Raw genomic sequence first — 26,886 nt, 5'->3', positions numbered from 1 at the left:
GCCATTTAAGAATTTCTTTCCTTACAACCTCTTTCATCTTCGGGTTCAACCGCCTTTGACTCTCAATAGAGTTCTTAGCATCTTCTTCCAATAGAATTTTGTGCATGCAAAAGGCCGGGCTTATCCCTCGGATATCTGCTATCGTCCATCCAATGGCCTTTTTGTGCTTCTCCAAAATCTGCAATAAAGAATATTCATTAGTAGGTGATAAATTGGAAGCTATAATAACTGGTAAAGTGTCGTTATCCCCTAGATACGCATATTTCAAATGCGACGGCAATGGCTTCTGCTCCAACGTGGGTGGTTCCACTATGGACGGAAGTAACGACTTGCATTCTTCTTTTTGTATTTTTTCAATAGGATTAGCCATATCTTCTGGTCCTTCTGCTATCTTATCAAGCTCTTCTTCAATCTCTGTAACTAATAAGTCATAAAACTCATCAAACATAATAGGATTCAAGCTATTTATAGCAGAGCACTCTTCAAAGTCTCCTGGTAATTTCATGGCATCTAGAACGTTAAATTTAACTTCTTCATTATTTACCCTCATTGTAATTTCTCCCTTCCTCACATTAAAAACTGTATCCCCAGTGGCTAGAAATGGTCTTCCCAAAATAATGGGAACGTCTAAGTCTGCCTCGCAATTTAGAATGATAAAGTCCGCAGGGAAAATGAATTTGTCCACCTGGACTAAAACATCTTCTATCTTTCCCTCAGGTCTTATGATAGATCTATCTGCTAGTTGGAGGGTAACCGTAGTAGGTCTAGCTTCTCCTATGCCTAAAGATTTGAAAACTGATAATGGCATAAGATTAATGCTAGCGCCTAGATCACATAATGCCCTACCTAAGTTTTTTCCTCCTATGGAACATGGAATGGTAAAACTGCCAGGATCATTACATTTCATGGGTAGCGGGCTGCCTACAGCTTCACTACTACATTTTGTCATGGCTACCAGTTCATGCTCTCCTATTTTTTCTTCCTAGAAACTATATCTTTCAAAAACTTAGCATAATTTGGCATCTGTTCTAGAGCATCTACTAATGGTATATTTATATGCAATTGTTTTAAAATATCTAAAAATTTTCTAAACTGGGAATCATTATTTTTCTTAACTAATCTTTGTGGAAACGGGGGAGTAGGGGTAAAAGAAGGCTGTACCTGTGGAGGAACACTCGGGGTGTCCTCATTACCTTTTCTAATATTTTCTTTTTCTGGTGTTGTTGGATTTTCTGGTATCTTTACAATTGGTTCAGTGGACGGAATCTGTACATCTGTTGTTGGCATTGTTGGTCCATCATATGCCAGTCCACTCCTGAGGGTGACAGCTTTGCACTGTTCTTTCCCTTCTCGTTTTGGTAATTCAGTATGGCCTGGAAAAGAACCTTGTGGTCTATTCTTCAATTCATTGGCGAGCTGTCCCAATTGGGTCTCGAAATTCCTCATTGATGCCGCTTGGGATTGTATCACTGCGTCGGTTCGGGCCATGTACTCCTTCATCATATTCTCAAGATTTGAGTTATTATTTTGAACTGGTGGAGTCTGTGTTCTCTGATTGTACTGCTGTTGCGGTGGTGGGATGTATTGTTGTGTAGGTGGAACATAGGGCTGCTTGTTCTGTTGGCTCTGCCCTTGATTAAAACCGCTCGAACCTCCTTGACCTCCCCATGAGAAATTAGGGTGGTGCCTCCAACCTGGGTTGTAGGTGTTCGAATATGGGTTAAAGTTCCTATTGTTCCCATGTCCTACATAAAAAACAGAAGCAGGGTTATGTGGACAATTAACATAAATATGGTTTTCACTGCAAAATGAACAAATGAGATCGTTGACTTGGCAAACAGGGGCAGGAGTGCAATAATCCGACTGCACAGGTTGTATCGGCGTGGCTAATGGATTTTTTATTCCCAATGCCATCTCTTTCAGCCTCTGGTTCATTGTAACCATCTCTTTTTGCATCGAGGTCGCAATGTCCAGAGCCAAAACTCCAGCTGGATCTTGCTTCTTTGGTGCTGCCCTAGATCTTTGTGAACACCATAGTTCGTTGTGTGAAGCTAAGTCATTTAGGATGTCAACTATCTCGTTGAATGTCTTCTTTGTAAAGGCTCCGTTGGCAGCATTGTTTAGCATCATCTTAGTAGGATGATCTAAGCCTCTAAAGAAATGTTCTATCTGGATGCATGCCGGCAAGCCATGGTTCGGACATTTCCTGATTAGTTCTTTAAATCTCTCCCACGCCTCGTGAACAGGTTCACGATCATACTGTCTAAAGGAGATGATCTCCTCTCTGATGTCAGCGTGGCGAGTAGGTGGAAAGAATTTTGTTAAGAACTTCTCCACTAACGACCCCCATGTGGTGATGGATCCCGGTGGAAATGCATTGAGCCATGCTCTAGCTTGGTCCTTCAAATAAAATGGAAAAAGTGTTAGTCTCAGAGCATCGTCTGTTATACCAGGTAATCGAAATGCATTTGCAATTTGAATGAATGATTTCAGATGATCATGTGGATCCTCATGTTCCTGCCCTCTAAAATGTCCAATTGTCTGCAACATTTGGAACATCATTGGTTTAAGCTCAAAGTTTGCATGGGCTGGAATAGGGTTGACTATCCCTGAATCAAAGTTCTGAAAAGCCGTGGCGGCATATTCTCGCATTGCCACGTCTCTGTTGTCCGCCATCTGGATATGGTTGAATTCATCATTTCTTGCATGATCCCTCATATTACCGTTAACAGCAGGTGGATCAACCGGATCACGAGGTGGAATATCTGCCATTGATGTGCTCGTACTCTCTACCTCACTTTCAGGACTGATTTCACCTTCTCTCTCTTTTTGCTTTTCTAGTTGTTTTCGAAGTCTTTGCTCCTTTCGAGTTTTTCGAAGGGTCCGCTCAATCTCAGGGTCAAGGGGTAGAAGAAAAGATCTTGTGCTCATGCACTTTAACGTACCCTTGTGAGATAAACGACCAAAAATATAGAACAAAAACGGTGGATGGAGATTACACCCAACAACGATTCACAAAAATAAAATCTAAAAGAATTTGAAAATAATTTTAAAACTAAAGTCCCCGGCAACGGCGCCAAAAACTTGACTGGGCGTTTATGCTGAACGCACGCACTAAGCGTGGTAACAATTATATAGATGCAAGCGCACACCTGTCAGAGTAATATAAAATGGATGGAGTATCCAAGTATCGATCCTCAAGGACTTCTAAACAATTTCCAAACTCTAAAGTTTTAAAGAATAGTGAATGTTGGAATGAGTGATTCTTGTAAAATGGGAAGTGGTCACAAATAATGGTTTGGATTTGGGATTTGGACTTATAATAATAAAACCTAGCCCGAATTACTTCAAGTTAGCCAACAAAGAATCAAGGACATGCTAAGGATAATATGCATTTTACTTTAGAAACTAACGACTACGCTTCTCACTTTACTTATGTCTAAGCAAGTTCAAAGTCCTAAGACATTCCCTAATATGTCTATTATGAGAGATATCTTAGTTTTAGGATGGAAATAGTCGCAACCTCGGGTTAAGGTCCTATGTCTAGGCTACTTAAGCGGAACCCTTATGTCTAAGGCGCTCCTCTCCTCGGTTTAACCACTCAACAATGCAAATAAGCAACCTTTTCAGTATTGACTTGTTAAGACTTACAGTGGCCTTCTCTAAATCCTAACTTTTTGGGAAAACATGTTGAGCAATGAATGGAAAGTAAAAACACTACTTCTTAGCAACCCTTTTTAGACATAAAAGGCTAACTATCCATAACCGGGCTAGAGACGGGAATTTAGAAAGACATATTGAAGAAAATACAGCAAGTAAAATGGTTGAATGTGGAATGCATGTGTGAAAAACAAAAGTTAACTAACGGAGAGTTTTTATCGGGATTGAGAGCTTCGCCCTTCTCTTTCAAGCAAGGGGGAGTGTCACGTGCTCTTTCCTCCAAAAACACAACTCTCTTAACTAAAAATAAAGTAAAGGCAAAGAGAGAATAAGCAAAGTGCTAGATTTTTATATATTTGAATAAGTAGAAAATAACTAAGTACAAATGGAAACAACACAAAGCTCAATAAAAGAATGTAAAGTACTCGGGATTTAAAAACCAAAAGCAACTAATGAAAGCAACTCAAAAGTACTTAGAAAGCAACAAAGAAACACTAAAAATGATCAAGAGAAGGAAGCAAGGCTTGATGAATTTGGTGGAGAAGTTGCTGGAATTTATAGCTGTGTAGAATTGGTTAGGTAGGTCCTAAAACGATGGTGAATCACCCATTTCCAACTCTTTTGACTGACCAAATCGTGCTCAAACTGATAGTGGAACACTTCTTCTACACGTATGCATCGGTTGGAACCACCAAAACGCATTGGAAGACGCGTTTCATTAAGGGCAAAGTTGGAAGAAAACCTGTTTTTCTGCAGGCTTCCCAGGCGCCTGGCGCCTCCCATGATACTTTTTCGTCTTTTTGCTTCTTTTGATTAATTTGCACTCCCAAATGGTCCTAAAATGTCATAAATACAATATAAGCCATCCACAAACCATAGTATATGAATTTTGCATGAATTGGAACTCAAACGATCGAGAAAAATCCGAAACAAAGCTGAAACATAGTAAAAACAGCATCTAAAACCTTCTTTTTACGCATGTAAACAAGCGTAATCACTGCACCCTTCACCACTTCACTAACCCTTCCATGACCACCTACAAGTAAACCTCTCACATTCTAAACCACTGCACCGTTTACAAACATGCTTTTCCACGTAATAAACAAAATTCATCCAACAGCTCACAACCAGACAATATGAATTAAATTATCGGTATAACCGAGCTAGCATTTCATCTACCTGCCATTTACAAAACATCAGGAGCCAATTACTTCTAACTACAACAGTTCAGAATCTACTAGTCACCTACAACAACAAGAACAGGAAGCATGTTTCCTCAAGAGTGTTCAATTATAGAAATACGGCAACAAGATCGCTAGAATTCACAAATCAAACCAACAATCCTTACATGCTCATTTAAATTATTTTAACAAGAAAAACAAACAAAAAAAAACAGCATCAAGAACATTCCGTTAACGCTAAATACGCACGCACTCGCCCCCTGGTGCTACTTACACAACCACGTGTTAAAGTTTGCGTCGGCCTCACACCTAAGCATAAAAAACAGAAAAAAAATACAGCAATTTAATGTACCATTCAGCCTAAAAAAAAACATCTTTAAGAGGGTTCAAAGGGGCTCGTTACCGCAAAACGACTTCGTAAAGGTGTGGGTAAATTAGATTCTAGCTTGCCAAGACGTGGGTAGCGTAAATCGGGTTTCAAACGGATGTAGATAATCGCCGAACACCACCAATACGCTGCTGTCCACGTTTTTGCAGCAGCGAAAAGCGTCCAATACTATCTCCAACGGCTTCGTTTCAATGTCCCTTGCTACAAAACAACCCCGCTTAGGTGTGGGTATTCTAAATTGATTTCGTTTGGGTGTGGGTACTCCAAATCTAACTTCGAACAAAGGTGGGTCAAAGAAAAGTTACCGGGTTTCACGGATCCAAGTTGTTCGAGGTTGTTAGGCTTGTTGAATCGGGAAAGGACGCCACGAACACAGCCCCGCGTGTATCGATGCCGCCTGCAGCTGCCCGAACGTCACGCGCCGCCGCTGATCGTCGCACACCGCCGCTGCCCGCCGCACGCCGCCGCCCGTCACGCGCCGCTGCTGTTCGACGCTGCACCTGCTGCCGCCGCCGCTGCTGCCGCTGTGTCTGCCGGAGATGGCCGCCGTCGGTGCTGCTGCATCGGAGAGGGAGAGCCGAGTGGAGGGGAGGTGGCCGACGGCTTCAACAAGAGAGGAAAAGGGAAAAAGGAGAAGAGGAACTAGAACAAGTGGCTAGGGTTCCCTTTTCTTGTTTCAAACTCTTAACTCCTTTGGGCTTGGGTTCTTTTCCTTATGTTTAAGGCCCACATACCCAACCCTTCCTTGTTAACACAAACCAATAATAGAGTTTCGTAATTGGCCCAAAGATCCAAAACAAGTGTCGCATAATGGAAATCCGTACTAAAAGTAACTTGATAAATAACCACACGCTACTAACTCACCACTAAAACTGTAACAATACACACTAGTCGAGATGTCACACTTAAATTAAATAAGATCACTGATGAATCAATTAAAAATAACAATGAAATAAATCAATAAGTCAATAAATAAAAATCCATTTTGTTATAAAAATTTCCGGAACTCGGGGCAAGCTAATCTGAGTAACACGGGGCGTTACAGACTTCCCCCCTTCAAAAACTTTCGTCCTCGAAAGTTCGTTGCTCAAACAATTCAGGATACTGGGCCCTGAATTCGTCCTCTCGCTCCCAGGTGGCCTCTTCTATTTGGTGGTTCCTCCACAAGACCTTCACCAAATCAATCACCCGGTTCCGCAGCACTTTGGTCTCTCTTGCTACGATCCCAACGGGTACTTCTTTATAGCACAATGTTTCATCCACCTGCAGTGGTTCGTAATCCAAGACGTGGGAAGGGTCATGGACGTATTTCCTCAACATGGACTCGTGGAACACGTTATGCACTGCGCTCAATGACGGTGGCAAGGCCAACCGGTAAGCGACCGGTCCGATGCGCTCCAAGATCCAAAAGGACCAATAAATCTTGGACTGAGTTTTCCCTTCTTACCAAAACGTAAGACTCCCTTCACCGGTGCCACACGAAGGAAAACGTGGTCACCAACATCAAACTCCAATGCCCTTCGCCTAGCATCAACGTAACTCTTCTGTCTACTTTGGGTCGTCTGCATTCTTGCTCTAATCCTTTGGATGGCACCATTAGTTTCTTGTACCAATTCTGGTCCCAACAGGACTCTCTCACCGACTTCATCCCAATGCACCGGCGACCTACACTTTTTCCCGTACAACGCTTCATATGGGGCCATGCCAATGGTCGCCTGATAACTGTTGTTGTATGCAAACTCTACTAAGTACAGATGTTTGTCCCAAGAACCACCGAAATCCAATGAGCAAGCCCTCAACATATCTTCCAGAACCTGGTTCAAACGCTCGGTCTGACCATCGGTCTGGGGGTGGAACGCCGTACTAAAATCGAGTCGTGTCCCTAGAGCTTTATGTAAACCCCGCCAAAATGTTGACGTGAAACGAGAGTCCCGATCTGACACTATGGTCACTGGTATGCCATGGAGTCTAACTATTTCGTGCAGATAAAGTTCCGCCTACCTTTCTACTGCATAGGTGGCTTTGCCTGGTATGAAATGCGCAGACTTTGTTAAGCGATCCACAATCACCCAAATCACTGTGAAACCTTTAGCCGTTCTTGGCAACCCTGTAATGAAGTCCATGGCTACGTCATCCCATTTCCACACCGGTATACTTAAAGGTTGCAACAACCCGGCGGGCCTCTGTCTGGAGGCTTTCACCTGTTGGCACGTCAAACAGCTACTAACAAACTGAGCAATCTCACGCTTCATATTGTGCCACCAATAGTGTCTCTTAAGGTCTCTATACATCTTGGTACTCCCAGGATGCACCGAGAATGGAGTATTATGAGCCTCGGTTAGTAAATCCCTCCTTACGGAAAATCCCTTGGTACGCACAGTCTCCCCTGATAAAGCAGGGCCTGATCTTCCGAAAAGGAAAAATCTCCTTGGCCCAGCCTCACGAAACCCTTGCTCAGACTGGAGTCCCCCTTTTGTGCAGCGATGATTCGTTGTCTTAGGGTGGGTTTGACCGAGAGTTGAACTAGTACTGCTGACACATCTTCTACCGCTAGCTCCACCTCAGAACGGTCCAACTCATCTAACACTGGTCCAGGAGGTACTACCAAAGGAGCTACGCTTGCTCCTCTTCTACTGAGTGCATCGGCCACCACGTTTGCCTTACTCGGATGGTAATTGATCTTGCAGTCGTAGTCTTTTACCAGTTCTAACCACCTCCGCTGCCTAAGGTTAAGCTCTTTCTGAGTGAAGAAATATTTCAGACTTTGGTGATCAGTGAAGATCTGAATCTTTTCCCCATACAGATAGTGTCTCCATATCTTCAAGGCGAAAACTACCGCGGCGAGCTCCAAGTCATGGGTGGGATAGTTAAGCTCGTGTACCTTTAACTGTCGGGATGCATAGGCAATGACCTTTCCCTGCTGCATCAGAACGCAACCTAAGCCCCTTCGTGAAGCGTCACTGTACACCACCAAACTTCCCGACCTAACCGGTACTGTTAACACTGGGGCCGTGACCAAACGCTGCTTCAGTTCTTGGAAGCTTTTCTCACATTCGTCGCTCCAAATGAACGTAGCATTCTTGCGGGTTAACTGAGTCAACGGTGCCGCTACCCGAGAGAAATCCTGGACGAACCTTCTATAATAGCCGGCTAGACCGAGAAAACTGTGGATTTCTGTCACTGTGCGAGGCCTTGGCCAACCACTGACCGCCTCCACCTTGGCCGGGTCCACAGCAATACCTTCCCTGGTGACTATGTGGCCAAGGAAAGCCACCTTAACCAGCCAAAACTCACATTTCGAGAACTTCGCGTACAGGCTGTTCTTCCTCAAAGCAGTAAGAACCTGCCGCAGATGTCCTTCGTGCTGCTCTTCCGTAACGGAGTAAATTAGAATATCGTCGATAAACACGATCACGAACAGATCCAAAAATTCCTTGAAAACTCGATTCATAAGATCCATAAATGCCGCAGGGGCATTGGTGAGTCCGAAAGACATAACGGTAAACTCATAATGCCCATACCTGGTTCTGAATGCTGTCTTAGGTATGTCGGCGTCTTTAATTCTCAACTGGTGGTACCCCGATCGTAGGTCTATTTTTGAGAACACCCTTGCTCCTTTTAGTTGGTCAAAGAGGTCATCGATGCGAGGAAGGGGGTACCTATTTTTTATTGTCACCTTGTTCAGATCCCGGTAGTCAACACAAAGTCGCATGGATCCATCCTTTTTTTTCACAAACAGCACGGGAGCACCCCAAGGAGACACGCTCGGGCAAATGAAGCCTTTATCTAAGAGCTCTTCCAGCTGAGTCTTAAGCTCCTTAAGTTCCGCTGGAGCCATGCGGTACGGTGCCTTTGAAATGGGAGCTGTCCCGGATGGTAAGTCGATACAAAAATCCAGTTCACGAACAGGGGGTAGCCCCGGGAGGTCATCGGGGAACACATCTGGGAACTCTCTGACCACGGGAACGGAGTCGATACTAGGTAGAGTCTTACTAATGTCGACAACGTTGGCCAAATATCTCCAAGCTCCATTCTGCAACAGGCGTCTTGCCTTCAACGCTGATACTGTCCTTGGGACTCTACTCGTAACCCCTTTAAACGTAAAGCTCCGACCCGAAGGTAGTTGAAAGGAGACTTCTCTTCTCGAGCAATTAATGTTGGCTTGGTTGGTAGCTAGCCAATCCATGCCCACAATAACGTCAAAATCTTGCATGTCCAACTGGATCAGCCTTGCTCTTAGAGTCTGATTATCAAAAGACAGCTCACCTGCCCTCACCTTTTGACTAGCGATCAAAATCGACCCTGAAGGTGTAGAAACCGACAACAAAAACCCTAACAGCTCTAATTCGAGGGTTTCCTGACGAACGAACGCAGATGAGATGAAGGTGTGGCTCTACCCCGAATCGAACAATACAAATGCAGGCACATCATGGACTAAAACAGTACCTGGAACACAATGTAAAGATAAGGACGTACGCTCACACACAAAGCCCAAAAAAAAAAAAGAGATACCTGTGACTACTGTTTCGGCATCCGCCGCTTCCTTGCGAGTAAGTGCGAAGACACGAGCCCTTTGGTTATTTCCCTGCATCGGAACTGGTGGTGGAATCCTCTAACCCAACCTCTGCGTATTTGCGGCCGACATGGGACATTCCCTTGCAAAATACCCCTCTTCCGCACCTGAAACAACCCTTACTTCTCGTCCAGCACTGCCCTGTATGTCTTCTCTAGCAGGTGGGGCATACTGGCGGCATGCCCTGGTGTTGAGTCTGGCGCTGGGGTGCTCTCAATACCGGGTCGGCATAAGTCGAAGGAAACTTCCTTTTCACACCTGAAGATGATCCGACCTCTGGCAGGGGTGAGGCCTTGTTGGAAACATCCTTATCCATAACCAAGGCGCCTCTAACCGCTTCAGCATAGGTGGTGGGTCGCTGGAGGTCCACCGGGCCTCTGATTCCCTTGCGCAAGCCTTTAACAAACCTCTTGATCTTTAAAGCCTCAGTGGGAATCAACTCTAGAGCGAAACGGGAGAGTTCCGTGAACTTCCTTTCATACTGTGCCACCGATAAAGTTCCTTGGACTAGATGCAGGAATTCTGCCTCCATGTCTTTCACAGTCTCTGGATAGTAGTAGTCATACAACAAGTTCTTGAACCTTGCCCACGGAATTGGTACATTCGCATGATCCCCTGCCGCTGCTACTGAGTCCCACCAGTTCAGGGCCTCGCCCCTCAACATAAAAACCGCGCCCTTCACCTTGAATTGGTCTTCGCAACCAAGATACGCGTACAGGGCTTCCAGCTCTCTGATCCACTCTTCCGCTGCAGTCGCTCTTTCACTCTCGCCGTCAAAGGTTGGGGGTCCGTAGCGCTTGAAATCCTTGATGAAGCGAGCCTCGCTCTGGGGTGTATGAAGGTGTTGAGGTGGCGAAGCTTGGACCCCGCCCACCCCTGCGGCGTTACTGATCACTGCTTGCAAGGCCTCCACAAGCAATGCCAATTGGGGGTTCACCTGAGGAACTGCTGGGGGAACTGGTGGATCTGCTCCGTTCTCACCTCCGGGAGCGGGGTCAGTGTCAGCTCCCAATCTCATACTACGACGGGGAGGCATTGTCTGGAAGAACGGCACAAAATTTCGATAAGACGTTAGCACGAAACTCCACGCATAGACTAAAAGGAAAAAGTGGCAGTCGAAATCCCCATACTAGAAAAAGTCCACCACATTCTATTTGGTACGCTTAATAAACACACTCTATGTCTAGCGAAACAGAGCGGCAACAAAAAAAAACTGATGAAAAAAAAAATTCAGCGCACAAGTACATCATGGGAAATGTATAAGCTCTCAAGGACAAGCATGAAGCGTACCTGGTGATGACGAGGAGGTCGACCGGGATCACTACTCCTACGTATGCTAGTTTCTAACTCAGTCTACAGGAACGTTTCGGCTCTGATACCAACTGTAACGCCCCAAGATTTCATATAAACATCCTAAGTAACGCTAAATAATTCTTCTGGCTAACCTTAACTCTAAACACGAGATAAGCAACCTCCTGGAAAATATTTTAGATGAAATAAAGCTTCGACTCCCATACGTTCTAACAGAAATAAAAATGTCATAAACTATCAAAACTCCGCCCTCCGTGGGCAATTTAAAAGAAAACAACAAGATCTCAAATTCGCCTCAGTGGCAAAAATTATTAAATAGTAAAAACAACCGTGCACCTAAACTCCAATGACAACAACGACGCATTTACCAACAACATCCATAACAATTAAAATAGTTCTAAAGAATACAAAATTTTCCTCCGCGGTTCACACCTAGCAATAACATATGTCTCAAGGCTACTCGTACCCAACTACCCTTCCCCCATATCCTCACTAACTAAACTAGTGATCCTTCCTCGGTCAAACCCTCTCCACGTCATCACCGCGGTCGACCCCGTTCACACCTGAGACATATAAAGGTACAAGGGGGGTGAGTACATAAGGTACTCCGTAAGTAGCACTTCCTAACTAGCACAAAATAAATTATGCTCACAGCCACAACATAAGAACTAACAATAACGAGGCAATCAAATAAGCAGTGAGAGATAGCGAACAATTAACTTGACATTTAGAGCAAAACAAGAGCAAGGCAACCAAAAAAAACAGAGAGGGATAGCGAACAATTAACTTGACATTTAGAACAAAACAAGAGCAAGGCAACCAAATAAGCAGAGAGAGATAGCGAACAATAACTTGACATTTACACACAACAACTAAGCGTCGAAACTACCAATACCACAACCCATGAATCGCTAGCCCTAGTTTCATAGTACTAAAACTTCCTCAACACCCCCCTTTATCACTCTCCGCTTAACTTCTCGAGGCATGACGGCTCTTGACATTTATTCCCAAGTCACCGTACCTTCTCCTTCTCCAGTACTTGATGTCCGACCTTGCCATTTATTCCCAAGGCCAAACACCACTACTTCGCTAGCTCCACTCTTCTTTAATCCCTCAAGCCTAACTCCTCGAGTCGTATTGACCCTTGACATTTATCCCCAAGGCCTCAATACTCCTCTCCAGAAACTTGACGTTCGGCCTTGCCGTTTATTCCCAAGGCCTGAACTGAGCACCGGTCCTTGCCGTTTATTCCCAAGGTACCGATGACTTCCCAGCGTATTGGTCCTTGACATTTATCCCCAAGACCCCAATACAAGTTTACAGAAATTTGACGTCTGGCCTTGTCATTTATCCCCAAGGCCACTACTCAAAGCTTTGAACCTCCAAGCGATTTATATGCATCTTTCAGGTCAGAGCACCCATGGTTAACGGACTATCATCCCGTCCCTTTACCCTGCACCCTTCACCACTTCACTAACCCTTCCATGACCACCTACAAGTAAACCTCTCACATTCTAAACCACTGCACCGTTTACAAACATGCTTTTCCACGTAATAAACAAAATTCATCCAACAGCTCACAACCAGACAATCTGAATTAAATTATCGATATAACCGAGCTAGCATTTCATCTACCTGCCATTTACAAAACGTCATGAGCCAATTACTTCTAACTACAACAGTTCAGAATCTACTAGTCACCTACAACAACAAGAACAGGAAGCATGTTTCCTCAAGAGTGTTCAATTATAGAAATACGGCAACAAGATCGCTAGAATTCACAAATCAAACCAACAATCCTTACATGCTCATTTAAATTATTTTAACAAAGAAAACAAACAAAAAAAAAAACAGCATCAAGAACATTCCGTTAACGCTAAATACGCACACACTCTCCCCCTGGTGCTACTTACACAACCACGTGTTAAAGTTTGCGTCGGCCTCACACCTAAGCATAAAAAACAGAAAAAAAATACAGCAATTTAATGTACCATTCAGCCTAAAAAAAAACATCTTTAAGAGGGTTCAAAGGGGCTCGTTACCGCAAAACGACTTCGTAAAGGTGTGGGTAAATTAGATTCTAGCTTGCCAAGACGTGGGTAGCGTAAATCGGGTTTCAAACGGATGTAGATAATCGCCGAACACCACCAATACGCTGCTGTCCACGTTTTTGCAGCAGCGAAAAGCGTCCAATACTATCTCCAACGGCTTCGTTTCAATGTCCCTTGCTACAAAACAACCCCGCTTAGGTGTGGGTATTCTAAATTGATTTCGTTTGGGTGTGGGTACTCCAAATCTAACTTCGAACAAAGGTGGGTCAAAGAAAAGTTACCGGGTTTCACGGATCCAAGTTGTTCGAGGTCGTTAGGCTTGTTGAATCGGGAAAGGACGCCACGAACACAGCCCCGCGTGTATCGATGCCGCCTGCAGCTGCCCGAACGTCACGTGCCGCCGCTGATCGTCGCACACCGCTGCTGCCCGCCGCACGCCGCCGCCGCCCGTCACGCGCCGCTGCTGTTCGACGCTGCACCTGCTGCCGCCGCCGCTGCTGCCGCTGTGTCCGCCGGAGATGGCCGCCGTCGGTGCTGCTGCGTCGGAGAGGGAGAGCCGAGTGGAGGGGAGGTGGCCGACGGCTTCAACAAGAGAGGAAAAGGGAAAAAGGAGAAGAGGAACTAGAACAAGTGGCTAGGGTTCCCTTTTCTTGTTTCAAACTCTTAACTCCTTTGGGCTTGGGTTCTTTTCCTTATGTTTAAGGCCCACATACCCAACCCTTCCTTGTTAACACAAACCAATAATAGAGTTTCGTAATTGGCCCAAAGATCCAAAACAAGTGTCGCATAATGGAAATCCGTACTAAAAGTAACTTGATAAATAACCACACGCTACTAACTCACCACTAAAACTGTAACAATACACACTAGTCGAGATGTCACACTTAAATTAAATAAGATCACTGATGAATCAATTAAAAATAACAATGAAATAAATCAATAAGTCAATAAATAAAAATCCATTTTGTTATAAAAATTTCCGGAACTCAGGGCAAGCTAATCTGAGTAACGCGGGGCGTTACAGTTCTTTTCCCGACGCCATTGTAAAATACGTCGGGAAAGATTAGAGATCTACCGATGCTAATGATGCGTCGGCAATAGTGTACTTTTTCCGACGCAATGTAAAAAGCGTCGGGAAAACATACGCCGACAGGCCTACGGCGACGCTTTGGCCGACGCTTTTATCTTCGTCGCCATCGACTTTTCCCGACGCTTAAGGGGTCTAGCGTCGGGAAAACTGAAAATTCTTGTAGTGGGAGGAAGAAAAACTTACATTTGAAAACTGTGAGCAATTCTCCTTCCACGAACACAAAATTTGAGCCAACACGAATAATTGTTCACGTACCCAAGTAATGACACCACCACTTAGCAACCTTGCTAAGACTCTAGGATCAAGAACGGATTGTGGGATCCTTTCTTGGAAGAAAAATGTACAAGCAAGAAAACTTGATATTGTTAGAGATGTTGGCTTTTTGGCCTTAATCTCAAATTAATTAATTTTAATTAATTAATTAATTAATATTTTGATGATAACAAACTTAATTTTATTTATTGACATTTTTTGTATTTTAAAGTGTCCACAGTGTAGAGCTCGTTACAACGATTTCAACGACTGTTAGATCATCCAAATCGGAGCTCAAACGGAGAAGTTACGATCGAAACAAATTGGAAGGAAAAATACCCGAGAAGATGACGTGGACAGTTCGTAAGCTGACAAGTGACAAGCTTCTTTTTAAAGTATATATATATATATATAAAGTATATATATATATAAAGTATATATATATATATATAACGACCCAGAAATCTCGCGCACCTCTAGGTCACATGAACTACCCAAGTAATCAGTTTTAGCCCCGCTTACAACTTGCCAACTTCCTTTGAACATAAACTTATAAAATCAAGCTACAAACCTCATCAAATTAACGATAAACCAATCTCAAAAAATGCAACAACGTTCGTGAACTACTTCACGAGGCAAGTTTATTATTCAATCTAAATGATTCTAAGCAAATGGGATAAAGCTCAAATAGGCACCTAACCCGAGGCATAACTAACAACAAGGAAAAATCTCCCAATTAGTCAAAGGTACATAATCCGTTTATTGGCCACAACATAAGGCCCTAATAAAAGAATTAGACTAAATAAGAAAAACTAAACAGCCTATAGTTTTCATTTGTCAGGTCTCCCCCGTCCCATCAGCAAGGTCACCCTCGAGTTCTTTACCTGAAACAATCATTGTAGAAGGGGGGGTGAGTATATAAAATATACTCCGTAAGTAGCCCTCATCAAGCACACACACATATCACGCTCAAAAACCATAAAGAAAACATACATCGTCATGCTCAAAACATAAGGGAAACATACATCGTCATGCTCTATCATTACAGTATGCGAACAACTATAGACATGCTCCACAATGACATCATACATTCAATCATAAACGTGTTCTATATAACCCGATGCTAACCACAATCGTAAACAAATCAACTACAGTTCACATGGCGCCCTAGCGCTTCAGGCAACTCTAAGTTCATCTCATCCATCCAAGCTTTCCAAGACCGTTCTGTTGGTAGTGTCGGCCCCTGACCATTTATACCCAGAGCCCCGACACTAGTGCATCGACCCTCGACCATTTATACCCGAGACCTCGACGTCTTTTCAATCTATTGGCTTATTAGTTCCCCAAGTCTAACTCCTCGAATCGTATCGACCCTTACCGTTTATCCCCAAGGCCCGACGCTCATCTACAGAGGCTTGGCGTTCAACCTTGCCATTTATCTACAAGGCTTGAACTGTGCATCGACCCTCGACCATTTATACCCGAGGCCTCGATGTCTTACAATCTATTGGCCCTTGACCATTTCTACCCAAGGCCCCAATAGTTCTCCTTTCGAAAGACTCCTCGCATCGACCCCCGACCATTTATACCCGAGGCCTCGACGCTCATCTTTAACCAATATTGGCGTATCGACCCCCGACCATTTATACCCGAGGCCTCGACACCCAATTAGTGACGTATCAGCCCTCGACCATTTATATCCGAGGCCCTGACACTCACCCATTCACTTCGTAACTGTCATAACTCCACATATCAATTCTAGCCTCCTGCCAGGATTTCGATACTACTTCCCTAATAACACCAACCACCACAACGCTCATCAACAACACCACCACTAGTATGATCTCAATGCATCTCTCAGCTCACCAACACAAATCAGCATGCTTCCCCAACATAAACATCATTCTAATAGCAAAACAGTAAACCAAACATGCTTTCACAATATATCAATTCTCAACAACAGCGCCACAGTGAGCTCAGTTATAACAGAGCATAGTCAACAATTTTTAAACGACAGCAGTCCAACACAAATCACCCAAGCACTCATTATCCAATATTCGCAAACATTAAGCATTGTTAGATATAATAAAAACTCATAAGACATGTCAAACACTTCATACAGATTTCAGACAACAAACATCCCCACCATAATATTTATTTTAACGAATATTCCCTGCAAACACACATCATTCCACGACAGATCTCAGCAGCTCAACGATACAAAATTTCTACTATTATCACCAACGAACATTCAACACTACCTAGGCATACAAACCAACATAAACGAGAGTTACACCGCACAACATCGTATCAGAACCATTTTGAACATCATAAATAGTACATCGACAACTAAATAATGAACACCAACACACGCACGCACCCCCGTGCTACTTACTAACACTTGTTCCTAAAGCTCCTAAGCTCGCCGCAAGGTTCCTAAATCCAAAGAAAACAATCAAACTTGGGTTAGAGTTCATTTTACAAGCACTTAATTTGCCTCGAACTAAAATTGAATGATTCAGTACTTACGAACCCACGCCAAAATACTTTGGTTATGGTTGGGTCACTTCCGAAAACGTTCGAGATTCCAAGATTGAGTTCGAAAGGCTTCGGGCTTGCTGATCCGATGTCTAAAAGGGATGGGTAATGCAAGTCAAGGTCCGTGTGGGTGTGGGTAAATACCAAATGTATCGGAACAAAGATATTTTTCGCGAATCTGTTACCGTTCGTGTCGGATTGCAAAACGAATGTGTCGCCGGAGCTGCTGTTCGTCGGAGGCAGTCGTCGGGAGTTGCGCACGTCGCCGAGGTTGAGGCCGTAGCAGCAGATCGTCGGGCTGCCGTGGAGCTGTTCTGCGCGTCGTATGCCGTCGTGAGGATGCCGTTCGTCGTGCGCCGCCGCGAGGAGAACGATGCAGAAACGGTTGCATCGCCGTGGGTCACCGTCGGGTCCGTGAGCCGCGCGCTGCAGGCGTCGTTGGAGAGTGTCGCCGCTGCTGTGATGCCTCGTTGCCGTGGGTCGTCGCCGGAGAGGCTCGCTGCCGCCGTGGGATGCCAACCGGAGAAGAAGAAGAAGAGAGTGGTGGGGGCGGCGAAGAAGAAGGAGAAGAAGACAAAGAAGAAGAAGAAATTTGGGAGAGGGCAGGCGGATGAAAACAAAAAGGGAGGAAGGGAAGAAGAAGAAGAAAAGAAATTAGGGCTTTCTTGGTTTTCTTTTTGTTTTTAAAAAAAAACCAAACCAACCCAACTTAAAACAAACCAAACCCAAAAGAAGGATCAACTAAAACAATAAACCCATCCCAACCTGAGATAAAACCAATCGCGCGCGATCCGATATACAAAAATTTAATTAAAATAAATTTAGAATTTAATGGAAACCTCATAGTTCGAGATTTAAACTAACCTGAAAGATATGGGGCGTTACACAACAATTGGTATCAGAGCCTTGAGGTTGCTCTTCTTTGATAAACTTAAATTTTTTTGAGCTATGGCAACTTTAGGTTTCATCCCTTTTACCGATAGTCAATCTATTACTAAGCCTCCTTTCTTTAATGGTAATAATTATAGTTATTGGAAAAATAGAATGAAATTTTTCTTGCTTTCTATTGACTATGATTTGTGGGATGTTGTTGAAGAAGGATTTAAAATTCCAACAAAAGATGTTGATGGTGTTAGAGTTGTAAAGCCTAAAGAAGAATGGTCTATAATTGAAAAGAAAGCATGTTCTTTAAATGCTAAAGCTATTAATTGCTTGTTTTGTGCTTTGAATGAAGTTGAGTATAATAGGGTGTCGATTTGTAAAACCGCTAAGGATATATGGGATAAATTAGAAATTACTCATGAAGGAACTAGTCAAGTAAAAGAAACAAAGATTGACATGTTAGTTCATCAATATGAAATGTTTAAAATTGATGAAAATGAAGCTATTTCCGATATGTTTATTAGATTTACTAACATTGTCAATGCTTTAGAAGGACTTGGAAAAGAATATTCAAATCTTGAGAAGGTAAAGAAGCTCTTATGGTCCTTGCCTAAACAATGGGAGCCTAAAGTCACCGCCATTCAAGAGGCAAAGGATCTCAAGACTATCTCCATGGACGAACTCATTGGTTCGTTGATGACGCATGAGATAAAGATCAAGAAAAACATGGAGGATGAGAAGAAAAAGAAAGAGAAGAGCATAGCATTAAAGGCCATCACCTTGGAAGTTGATTCCGAAGGTGAGAATGCTCTTGATGAAGATGATGTGGCCTATCTCTCACGTAAGTATAAAAATTTCATCAAGAGAAAGAAACAATTCAAGAAGAATTTCTCCAACCAAAAAGAGTCAAAAAGTGAAAAGAGCAAAAAGGATGAGGTAATTTGTTACGAATGCAAAAAACCGGGTCATATTAGAACCGATTGTCCTCTTCTTAAATCATCCAAGAAATCCAAGAAGAAAGCAATGAAGGCTACTTGGGATGATAGTGATGAAAGTGGAAGTGAAAGTGAGAATGAAGAAGTGGCCAACTTTTGCTTCATGGCTCATAGTGACAAGGAGGATGAACAAGATGATGAGGTAACTCTTGATCCCCTTTCTTATGATGAGTTGTTTGAAGCTTTTGAGAATATGCAAAATGATTTAGAAAAGCTTGGTTCTAAATATGTTATACTTAAAAAGAAATACAATGTCTTTACTAGTGAAAATAAGTCTTTACTTGATGATATTGCTTGCTTAAAGAAAAATGAGCATGATGTTGTAAATATCTCTTGTGATAAGCATGTTCTTGATTGTGATGAGAAAAATGCATTACTTGATAAAATTAGATTTCTTGAGCATGATGGTTGTGAAAAAGATAATTTGATTAAATTGCTTAAGAAAAATGAATCAAATGCTTTAGTGGAACTTGATAAGGCTAAAGATTCTATTAAAAAATTAACAATAGGTGTTCAAAGGTTGGACAAGATTATTGAAGTAGGTAAACCTTATGGTGATAAAAGAGGTTTAGGCTATATTGATGAATGCTCTACTCCCTCAAGTTCTAAAACTATCTTTGTTAAAGCATCTCCTAATATGCCTAAGCTTGTTGCTCCTAAAGTTGTATCTAAACATACTAAAATTAACTTTGTGCCTATATGTCATTATTGTGGTGTTGAAGGTCATATAAGACCTAAGTGCTTTAAATTAAAATATGTTCAAACTACTAGAAGAAATTTTTCTCAAAGAGCAAAGTTTCACAATGCTCCAAGAAAAATTTTCTCCAAGAAAAGTAAAATGCATAAATTTGTTGTAAAAGATAATTCATTGCATAATGTTGTTTGTTTTTCATGTGGCAAGTATGGACATAAATCTTATTCTTGTTACTTGTCTAAATCTTATGCTTTCAATAAAAATGCAAAAATGAAATGGATCCCCAAGTTTGTTAATGCTAACCTTCTAGGACCCAAACAAGTATGGGTACCAAAGGATCAAATTTAAATTTTTGTGTTTGTAGGTTTGTTTGAAAGCTTCCAAGAAAAGTAAGTGGTACTTGGATAGTGGTTGCTCAAGGCACATGACGGGAGACCAATCCAAGTTTGTCACTTTCTCCAAAAAGGATGGAGGTTTTGTAACTTTTGGTGATAACAAGAAACGTAAAATAATAGGTAAGGGTAGTATAGGTAATGAATCTTCTATTTTGATTGAAGATGTACTTTTGGTTGATGGTTTAAAGCATGACTTACTTAGTATTAGTCAATTGTGTGATAAAGGATTTAGAGTTGTGTTTGATAAAAAGAATTGCATCATTGAAAATGCTAGTGATAGAAAAGTTTTATTTGTTGGAAATAGAGATGAAAATGTGTATACTATTGATTTGAATGATTGTCCTATTAATGATAAATGTTTATCGGTCTTGCATGATGATTCTTGGTTATGGCATAGAAGACTAGGACATACTAGCATGCACTTAATTTCAAATATTTCCAAGAATTCTTTGGTTAGAGGTCTTCCCAAGTTTAAATTTGAAAAAGATAAAGTTTGTGATGCTTGTCAAATGGGTAAGCAAACCAAGTCTTCTTTCAAATCTAAAAATATGATCTCTACTACAAGACCCCTACAACTATTACACATGGACTTATTTGGCCCTTCTAAAATTGCTAGTTTTGGAGGGAACTATTATGCCTTTGTGATAGTTGATGATTTTTCAAGATTTACTTGGGTTTTGATGCTAAAACATAAGGATGATGCTTTGAAAAGTTTTTCTAGTTTTGCCAAAAGAGTTCAAAATGAAAAAGGATTTTTGATTTCTAAAATTAGGAGTGATCATGGAGGAGAATTTGATAGTAATGTTTTTGAAAATTTTTGTGAAGAAAATGGATTTTCTCATAACTTCTCCGCTCCAAGAACTCCTTAACAAAACGGTGTGGTTGAAAGGAAAAATCGTACTTTGCAAGAATTTGTTAGGTCAATGTTACATGAGTATGGTTTACCTTCTTATTTTTGGGCCGAGGCCGTTAATACCGCTTGTTATGTTTTAAATAGAGTTTTAATTAGACCTTCTTTAGATAAAACTCCTTATGAACTTTGGCATAACAAAATTCCAAATATTGGGTACTTCAAAGTTTTTGGTTGCAAATGTTTCATTTTGAATAACAAAGAAAAGCTTGGAAAATTTGATTCTAAGACGGATGTTGGTATTTTCCTTGGTTATTCCTCTACTAGTAAAGCTTATAGAGTTTTCAATAAAAGAACTTTGATAGTGAGGAATCTATGGATGTGGAATTTGATGAATCTTGTAATGTTGTTTCTAATGATTCTTTTTGTAGTGATTCTTTAGAAACAAATTTTGGAGATTTACTTGTTAGTGACAAAAGCAAAAAGATTGCTTCAAGTAAGCAAGAAGTGAGCATCAACGAAAATAAGGTGGACGATTTTTCATCCATGCCTAAGGAGTGGAAGTATGCTCCATCCCATCGTAAGGATTTAATTCTTGGTGATCCCGAACAAGGTGTGAAAACTCGTTCTTCCCTTAATATGTTTAATAACATTGCTTTTGTTTCTCAAATTGAACCAAAAAACTTTAAAGATGTCGAAAGTGATCAATTTTGGATTTTAGCTATGCAAGAAGAATTAAATCAATTTGAAAGAAACAAAGTTTGGGAATTAGTCCCTAGGCCTTCTAATGCTTCTATAATTGGGACTAAATGGGTCTTTAGAAATAAAATGGATGAAAATGAAAATATCATTAGAAATAAAGCTAGACTTGTAGCTCAAGGTTATTTTCAAGAAGAAGGAATAGATTATGAGGAAACTTTTGCACCCGTTGCTAGATTAGAAGCCATTAGAATGTTACTTGCTTTTGCCTCTTATAAGAATTTTATTTTGTACCAAATGGATGTGAAAAGTGCTTTTTTAAATGGTTATATTATGGAAGAAGTTTATGTGGAACAACCTCAGGGATTTGAAAGTTTTGATTTTCCAAATCATGTTTTTAAGTTGAAAAATGCTCTTTATGGTTTAAAACAAGCTCCAAGAGCTTGGTATGATAGACTTAGTAATTTTCTTATTGAGAATGGTTTTAAAATGGGTAAAATTGACACTACTCTCTTTATTAAGTCTAAAGAAAATGATATGTTTCTAGTGCAAATATATGTAGATGATATTATTTTTGATTCTACTAATCCTTCTATGTGTGAAGAATTTTCTAAATGCATGCATAATGAGTTTGAAATGAGTATGATGGGAGAACTTAGCTTCTTCCTTGGACTCCAAATCAAACAACTCAAGGATGGTATCTTCATAAGTCAAGAGAAATACACAAGGGATTTGCTCAAAAGGTTCAAATTCAATGAAGGTAAAATTGCCAAAACTCCTATGAGCACATCCACTAAGCTTGACAAGGATGAGAAAGGTAAATGTGTGGATGTAAAGACTTATCGAGGTATGATTGGCTCTTTACTTTATTTAACCGCTATAGACCCGATATTATGTCTAGTGTATGTGTTTGTGCTAGATTTCAATCTTGTCCTAAAGAATCTCATGTGCATGCCGTTAAAAGAATTTTTAAATATTTGCTTGGAACTATTGATTTAGGCTTGTGGTATCCTAGAAATGTTGAATTTAATTTGGTAGGATATTCCGATGCGGATTTTGCGGGTAGTTTACTTGACCGAAAGAGTACTAGTGGGACTTGCCAATTTCTTGGTAGTTCCTTAGTTTCTTGGTTTAGTAAAAAGCAAAATTCGGTTGCTTTATCAACTACCGAAGCAGAATATATTGCGGTTGCTAGTTGTTGTGCTCAAATTCTTTGGATGAAACAAACTCTTTGTGATTTTGGATTAAAGTTTGAAAATGTGCCTATATTTTGTGATAATACAAGTGCCATAAATTTGACTAAAAATCCTATACATCATTCTAGGACTAAGCATATTGATATTAGGCATCACTTTATAAGAGAGCATGTGCAAAACGGTCATATTACTCTTGAATTTGTAAGCTCAAATAATCAATTAGCGGATATTTTTACCAAGCCTTTAAATGAAGAATGCTTTTGCAAAATTAGGCTTGAGCTTGGTATTATTCGTTGTGATGCATCTTGATTTTGTATTTGTTATTTTTTTTACAATGCATATTGATAGGGAGAACATTTATGCAAAATTGTGTTCATATTTTTAGGGGGAGCTTTTTATGTTATTAATTATTTTTTTTGTTCTTTTTGATGATTCCAAAGGGGGAGAAGTTTAAGAAAAAATTATTCTAAAAATGTTCATGATTTATTGGTTTATTAATCCATGGATGTATCAATTGAGGGGGAGAAATTAATCTTTGAATGATTTTTAAGTAAGTATGATATTTTGGATTTACTATGATGTCTATGTATTTTTCTTTGCAAGTTTGTCAACATAAAAAAGGGGGAGATTGTTGGCTTTTTGGCCTTAATCTCAAATTAATTAATTTTAATTAATTAATTAATTAATGTTTTGATGATAACAAACTTAATTTTATTTATTGACATTTTTTGTATTTTAAAGTGTCCACAGTGTAGAGCTCGTTACAACGATTCCAACGACTGTTAGATCATCCAAATCGAAGCTCAAACGGAGAAGTTACGATCGAAACAAATTGGAAGGAAAAATACCCGAGAAGATGACGTGGACAGTTCGTAAGCTGACAAGTGACAAACTTCTTTTTAAAGTATATATATATATATAGAAAAAGAAAAGAAAAAGATTAAAAAAAAAAGAAGGTCATTTCACATTAAATGCTGTCAGTTTAAAAAAAAATTTTGAAAAGTTGCCGTTTTCTCACATATATATATATATATTATATTATATTATTATTATTATTATTATATATAATTCTGTCACATCTTTATGTATATATATATATTTTTTATTTTATCTTATTTTATCATTATTATATATATATATATATATATATATTATTCTTAATTTATTTTTTTTGAAAATTGTCTCAACCATTCATTTTTAATAATTAAGATCTAATTGTTCAAAATTAAACTTGATTTTTTTACCATTTTCTTCCCTCTATTTAAACTCAATTTCTCCTTAAAAAATATACAACAATTCTCTTATTCTCAATCCTCCATAACTTCAAAATTCTCATTTGCTAATCTCTCCAAGTTCTCAATTTTTCTTTCCATCTTATTTCTGAGAGAAATTTATTGTTGTGAGGATTGAAATTTTTGTGAGTTCAAATTTGTATATTTACTCTATTTGAGAGTTTGTAAGTGTGTGTTTCAAAATCTTCAACTCATTGTAACGATGTGATCCTCACCGTGGAGAGGATCGTCTTTGTTCTTGTGAAGAGCAGTGTATCGGTTTGACTCCTACCGTGGAAAGAGTCAGAATTTCAATTTACAACCCAAGAGGTGCTTGGGAAGTGGAGTAGGACAATTGTGTCGAAACCACTATAAAAATTCTCAGTGTCAAATTTCTCTAACCCTCTCTCTTATTTATTTTTACAATTAATCTTAGAATTTGATTGTTTGCTTTAAATTTCTCTTGTTTGCCTTAGAATGTATTTTATCTTACTTAGTTAAAATTGCATATCTCAAAAAGTGTATTATTTTTGTTTAAATTGGGCTCATTTATTAAAAGGTTTATATTTTGTTAATTAAACCCTATTCACCCCCTCTAGGGTTGCCATACCGATCCAACAAGAGAGAGAGATTTGATTTTCTTGGGAGAAATCAACCACAACACGGCAAATTCGTGTGTTTTTAATGAAATGAGGGAGGAGAGAGAGAGGGAGTAACCTCCCACTCTCCACCTCACTACTTCCGAGCAAAAATGCTCGGAAGTGGTGAGCTATGTTAATTATGTTAATTAACATAATTAACATAATTAATAATATATATTTAATTAATTAAATTAAACCTATTTTAATTTAAAAATTATATTTTATTAAATTAAAATAGTTTTAATTTAATTAATAATTAAATAAATCTTATTTAATTAATTAATTAAATCTTATTTTGATTAATTAATTAAATCTTAATTAATTAAACATAATTTATTTAATTAATTAAATCTTAATTAATTAATTAATTAAACGTAATTTAATTAAATCACATTTAATTAAATTAATCAACATTTGAACCATATTCAAACATACATATCCCTCAGAACCTATAATATTTAATATGAATCCGATTCACATTAAATTTTTAACCAATAATTTTAATGTGAATCCAATTTATATTATTCTTTCATAATATATAGCTTTATAATGTAGCATCATACATTGTATTAAATTGTGTCATACACAATTAACTCAAATTTCCGTTAATTAAATTTGAACAATTTAAATTCCTTCCCAGACTTAATTTTCTTAATTACCCTTTACGAGCTACCAAGGGGACCTAATGACCTATAGATCAAAAGCCCCAATGTTACGAGATTAATTGGTTAAACTCATTAACCACCTTGATCAACATACGTTAACTACGGGTTACTCCACTAAAAACTTGCAACTGAACTCTTCTCACTATAGAATTTTTATGTGTCACGAATATCGATCATTGACGGCAAGTCAATCCTTCACGAATGTTCGTAACCACAGATGGGTCAAGTTACCGTTTTACCCCTATGTTACATCTTCTACCTTAATTACCGCTGATCCTCTAATGAACAACCCGGTTATGATCCGACCAATAACCGGAAGTCCCTCTCGGGCAAGTGAGAGGGTGAGGCCCCTTGTTCAAGTCCCAGAGTCAGCACTAAATGAAACATTCATCTACTCCCCTAAAGTCGGGAGGGGTGAACGTCATCTTATGCAGTTATGTTTCCAACTCCCCACTCGGTCTCATTCACAAAATGGTAGGAATTTTGAGTCGGCGAGTGGGGAGTTGGGAACATAACTACACAAGATGACATTCACTTCTTCCCGACTTTAGGGGAGTAGATGAGTGTTCCCTTTAGTGTTGACTCCGGGACTTGAACAAGGGGCCCTACCCTCTCAATGGTGCGAGAGGGACTTCCAGTTAATGGTCGGACCATAACCGGGTTGTTCATTAGAGCATCAGCTTAGTACTTAAGGTCCAAGATGTAACACAAGGGTAAAACGGTAATTTGATCCATTTGTAGTTACGAATACTCGTGAATGATTGACTTACCGTTAATGGTGAAAATCCGTGGATGCAACATATTCTACAGTGAGAAGAGTGCAACTGTGGGTCTTTAGTGGAGTGACCGGCAATTAACGAATGTTAATTAATATGGCTAATGAGTTTAATCAATTAATCTCATATCGTTGGAGCTTCCGATCTAAAGGTTCATTAAGTCTCCTTGCAAGCTCGTAAAGGATAGTTAAGAATATTTAGTCTTGAAAAGAATTTGAATTGTTCAAATTTGTTAACGGAAATTAAAATTAATTTTATGAGATGCAATTAACATAATGTATGTTGATACATTATAATATAAAGTTAATTTTGAATTGGATTCAAAATTATGAGAGAGATGAATATTAGAATTTGATTCTAATATGGTTGATTAATTTAAGTTTAATTTGATTAAATATGATTTAATTAAATTAATTAAATTAATGGGATATGTTAATTTGGTTAAAATTAAATTAGATTAAATTAAATTAAATTAATAATTCTTTTTGTAATTAGTTAAATTAGATTTAATTAATTATTAATTTAATTAAAATTGTTTCAAATAAATTAAAAAAAACGGGAGGAAAACAATTAATTGTGAAAAGTTGGGAGGTTTTCTCACTTCCCACCGTTAATGGTGGGAGGTGGGGAAGTGGTGACCTCCCCCTCACTCCTCCTTCCCTATAAAAGGGAGGCTCTCCCAATTTCTTTTCAGAGTTTCTCGGTCCTTGATTGTTGAGTTTTTGAAACTCTAATGAGAAAATCTCTCTCAATCTCTCGATTTCCCTTTCAATTATAA

General features: G+C 39.8%; 3 protein-coding genes and 1 non-coding gene across 8 annotated transcripts in view; 3 read left to right on the top strand and 1 right to left on the bottom strand.

Annotated features, from left to right (window-relative positions):
* LOC111023212 (uncharacterized) overlaps positions 1-23,076 on the top strand; it is a 41,175-nt gene extending 18,099 nt beyond the window's left edge. For 3 of the 5 annotated variants that reach the window (XM_088125600.1, XM_088125596.1, XM_088125599.1), the window contains one exon: positions 18,477-23,076. The gene's annotated coding sequence lies outside the window, so the exon portion shown is untranslated. The other 2 variants (XM_088125597.1, XM_088125598.1) reach the window with 2 other exon arrangements.
* LOC148210815 (small nucleolar RNA R71) lies at positions 2,186-2,292 on the top strand. The gene has a single exon (XR_015792103.1). It is a non-coding gene; the product is annotated as a small nucleolar RNA R71 (small nucleolar RNA).
* LOC148210814 (uncharacterized) lies at positions 9,957-10,838 on the bottom strand. The gene has a single exon (XM_088124812.1). It carries the CDS (start codon positions 10,836-10,838, stop codon positions 9,957-9,959), a length of 882 nt encoding a protein of 293 aa, XP_087980938.1.
* Positions 17,153-23,527, top strand: LOC148210813 (uncharacterized). Its single transcript, XM_088125198.1, has 4 exons — positions 17,153-17,646; positions 18,451-19,063; positions 19,980-20,130; positions 21,292-23,527. The coding sequence occupies exons 1-4, from the start codon at positions 17,153-17,155 to the stop codon at positions 21,300-21,302; spliced, it is 1,269 nt and encodes a 422-aa protein (XP_087981324.1). The 3' UTR covers positions 21,303-23,527.
* Positions 23,528-26,886: the final 3,359 nt, after the last annotated feature.

The sequence above is a fragment of the Momordica charantia genome, assembly GCF_013281855.1.
Source record: "Momordica charantia cultivar OHB3-1 chromosome 6 unlocalized genomic scaffold, Mcharantia_2.0 BLBB01000006.1, whole genome shotgun sequence".
Lineage (NCBI taxonomy): Eukaryota > Viridiplantae > Streptophyta > Magnoliopsida > Cucurbitales > Cucurbitaceae > Momordica > Momordica charantia.
Note: the sequence above shows the minus strand (reverse complement) of the source record. Positions and strands in the feature narration are given on the sequence as shown.

Bases quoted from the DNA above. Each gene is read 5' to 3' on its own strand.
- LOC148210814 (XM_088124812.1), bottom strand. From the start codon at position 10,838: ATGCCTCCCCGTCGTAGTATGAGATTGGGAGCTGACACTGACCCCGCT.
- LOC148210813 (XM_088125198.1), top strand. From the start codon at position 17,153: ATGCAAGTCAAGGTCCGTGTGGGTGTGGGTAAATACCAAATGTATCGG. The intron at 17,647-18,450 runs GCAGGCGGATGA...TATGTTTATTAG, and splicing joins AAGAAGAAATTTGGGAGAGG to ATTTACTAACATTGTCAATG. The intron at 19,064-19,979 runs GTAACTCTTGAT...TTGTGTTTGTAG, and splicing joins AGGATGAACAAGATGATGAG to GTTTGTTTGAAAGCTTCCAA.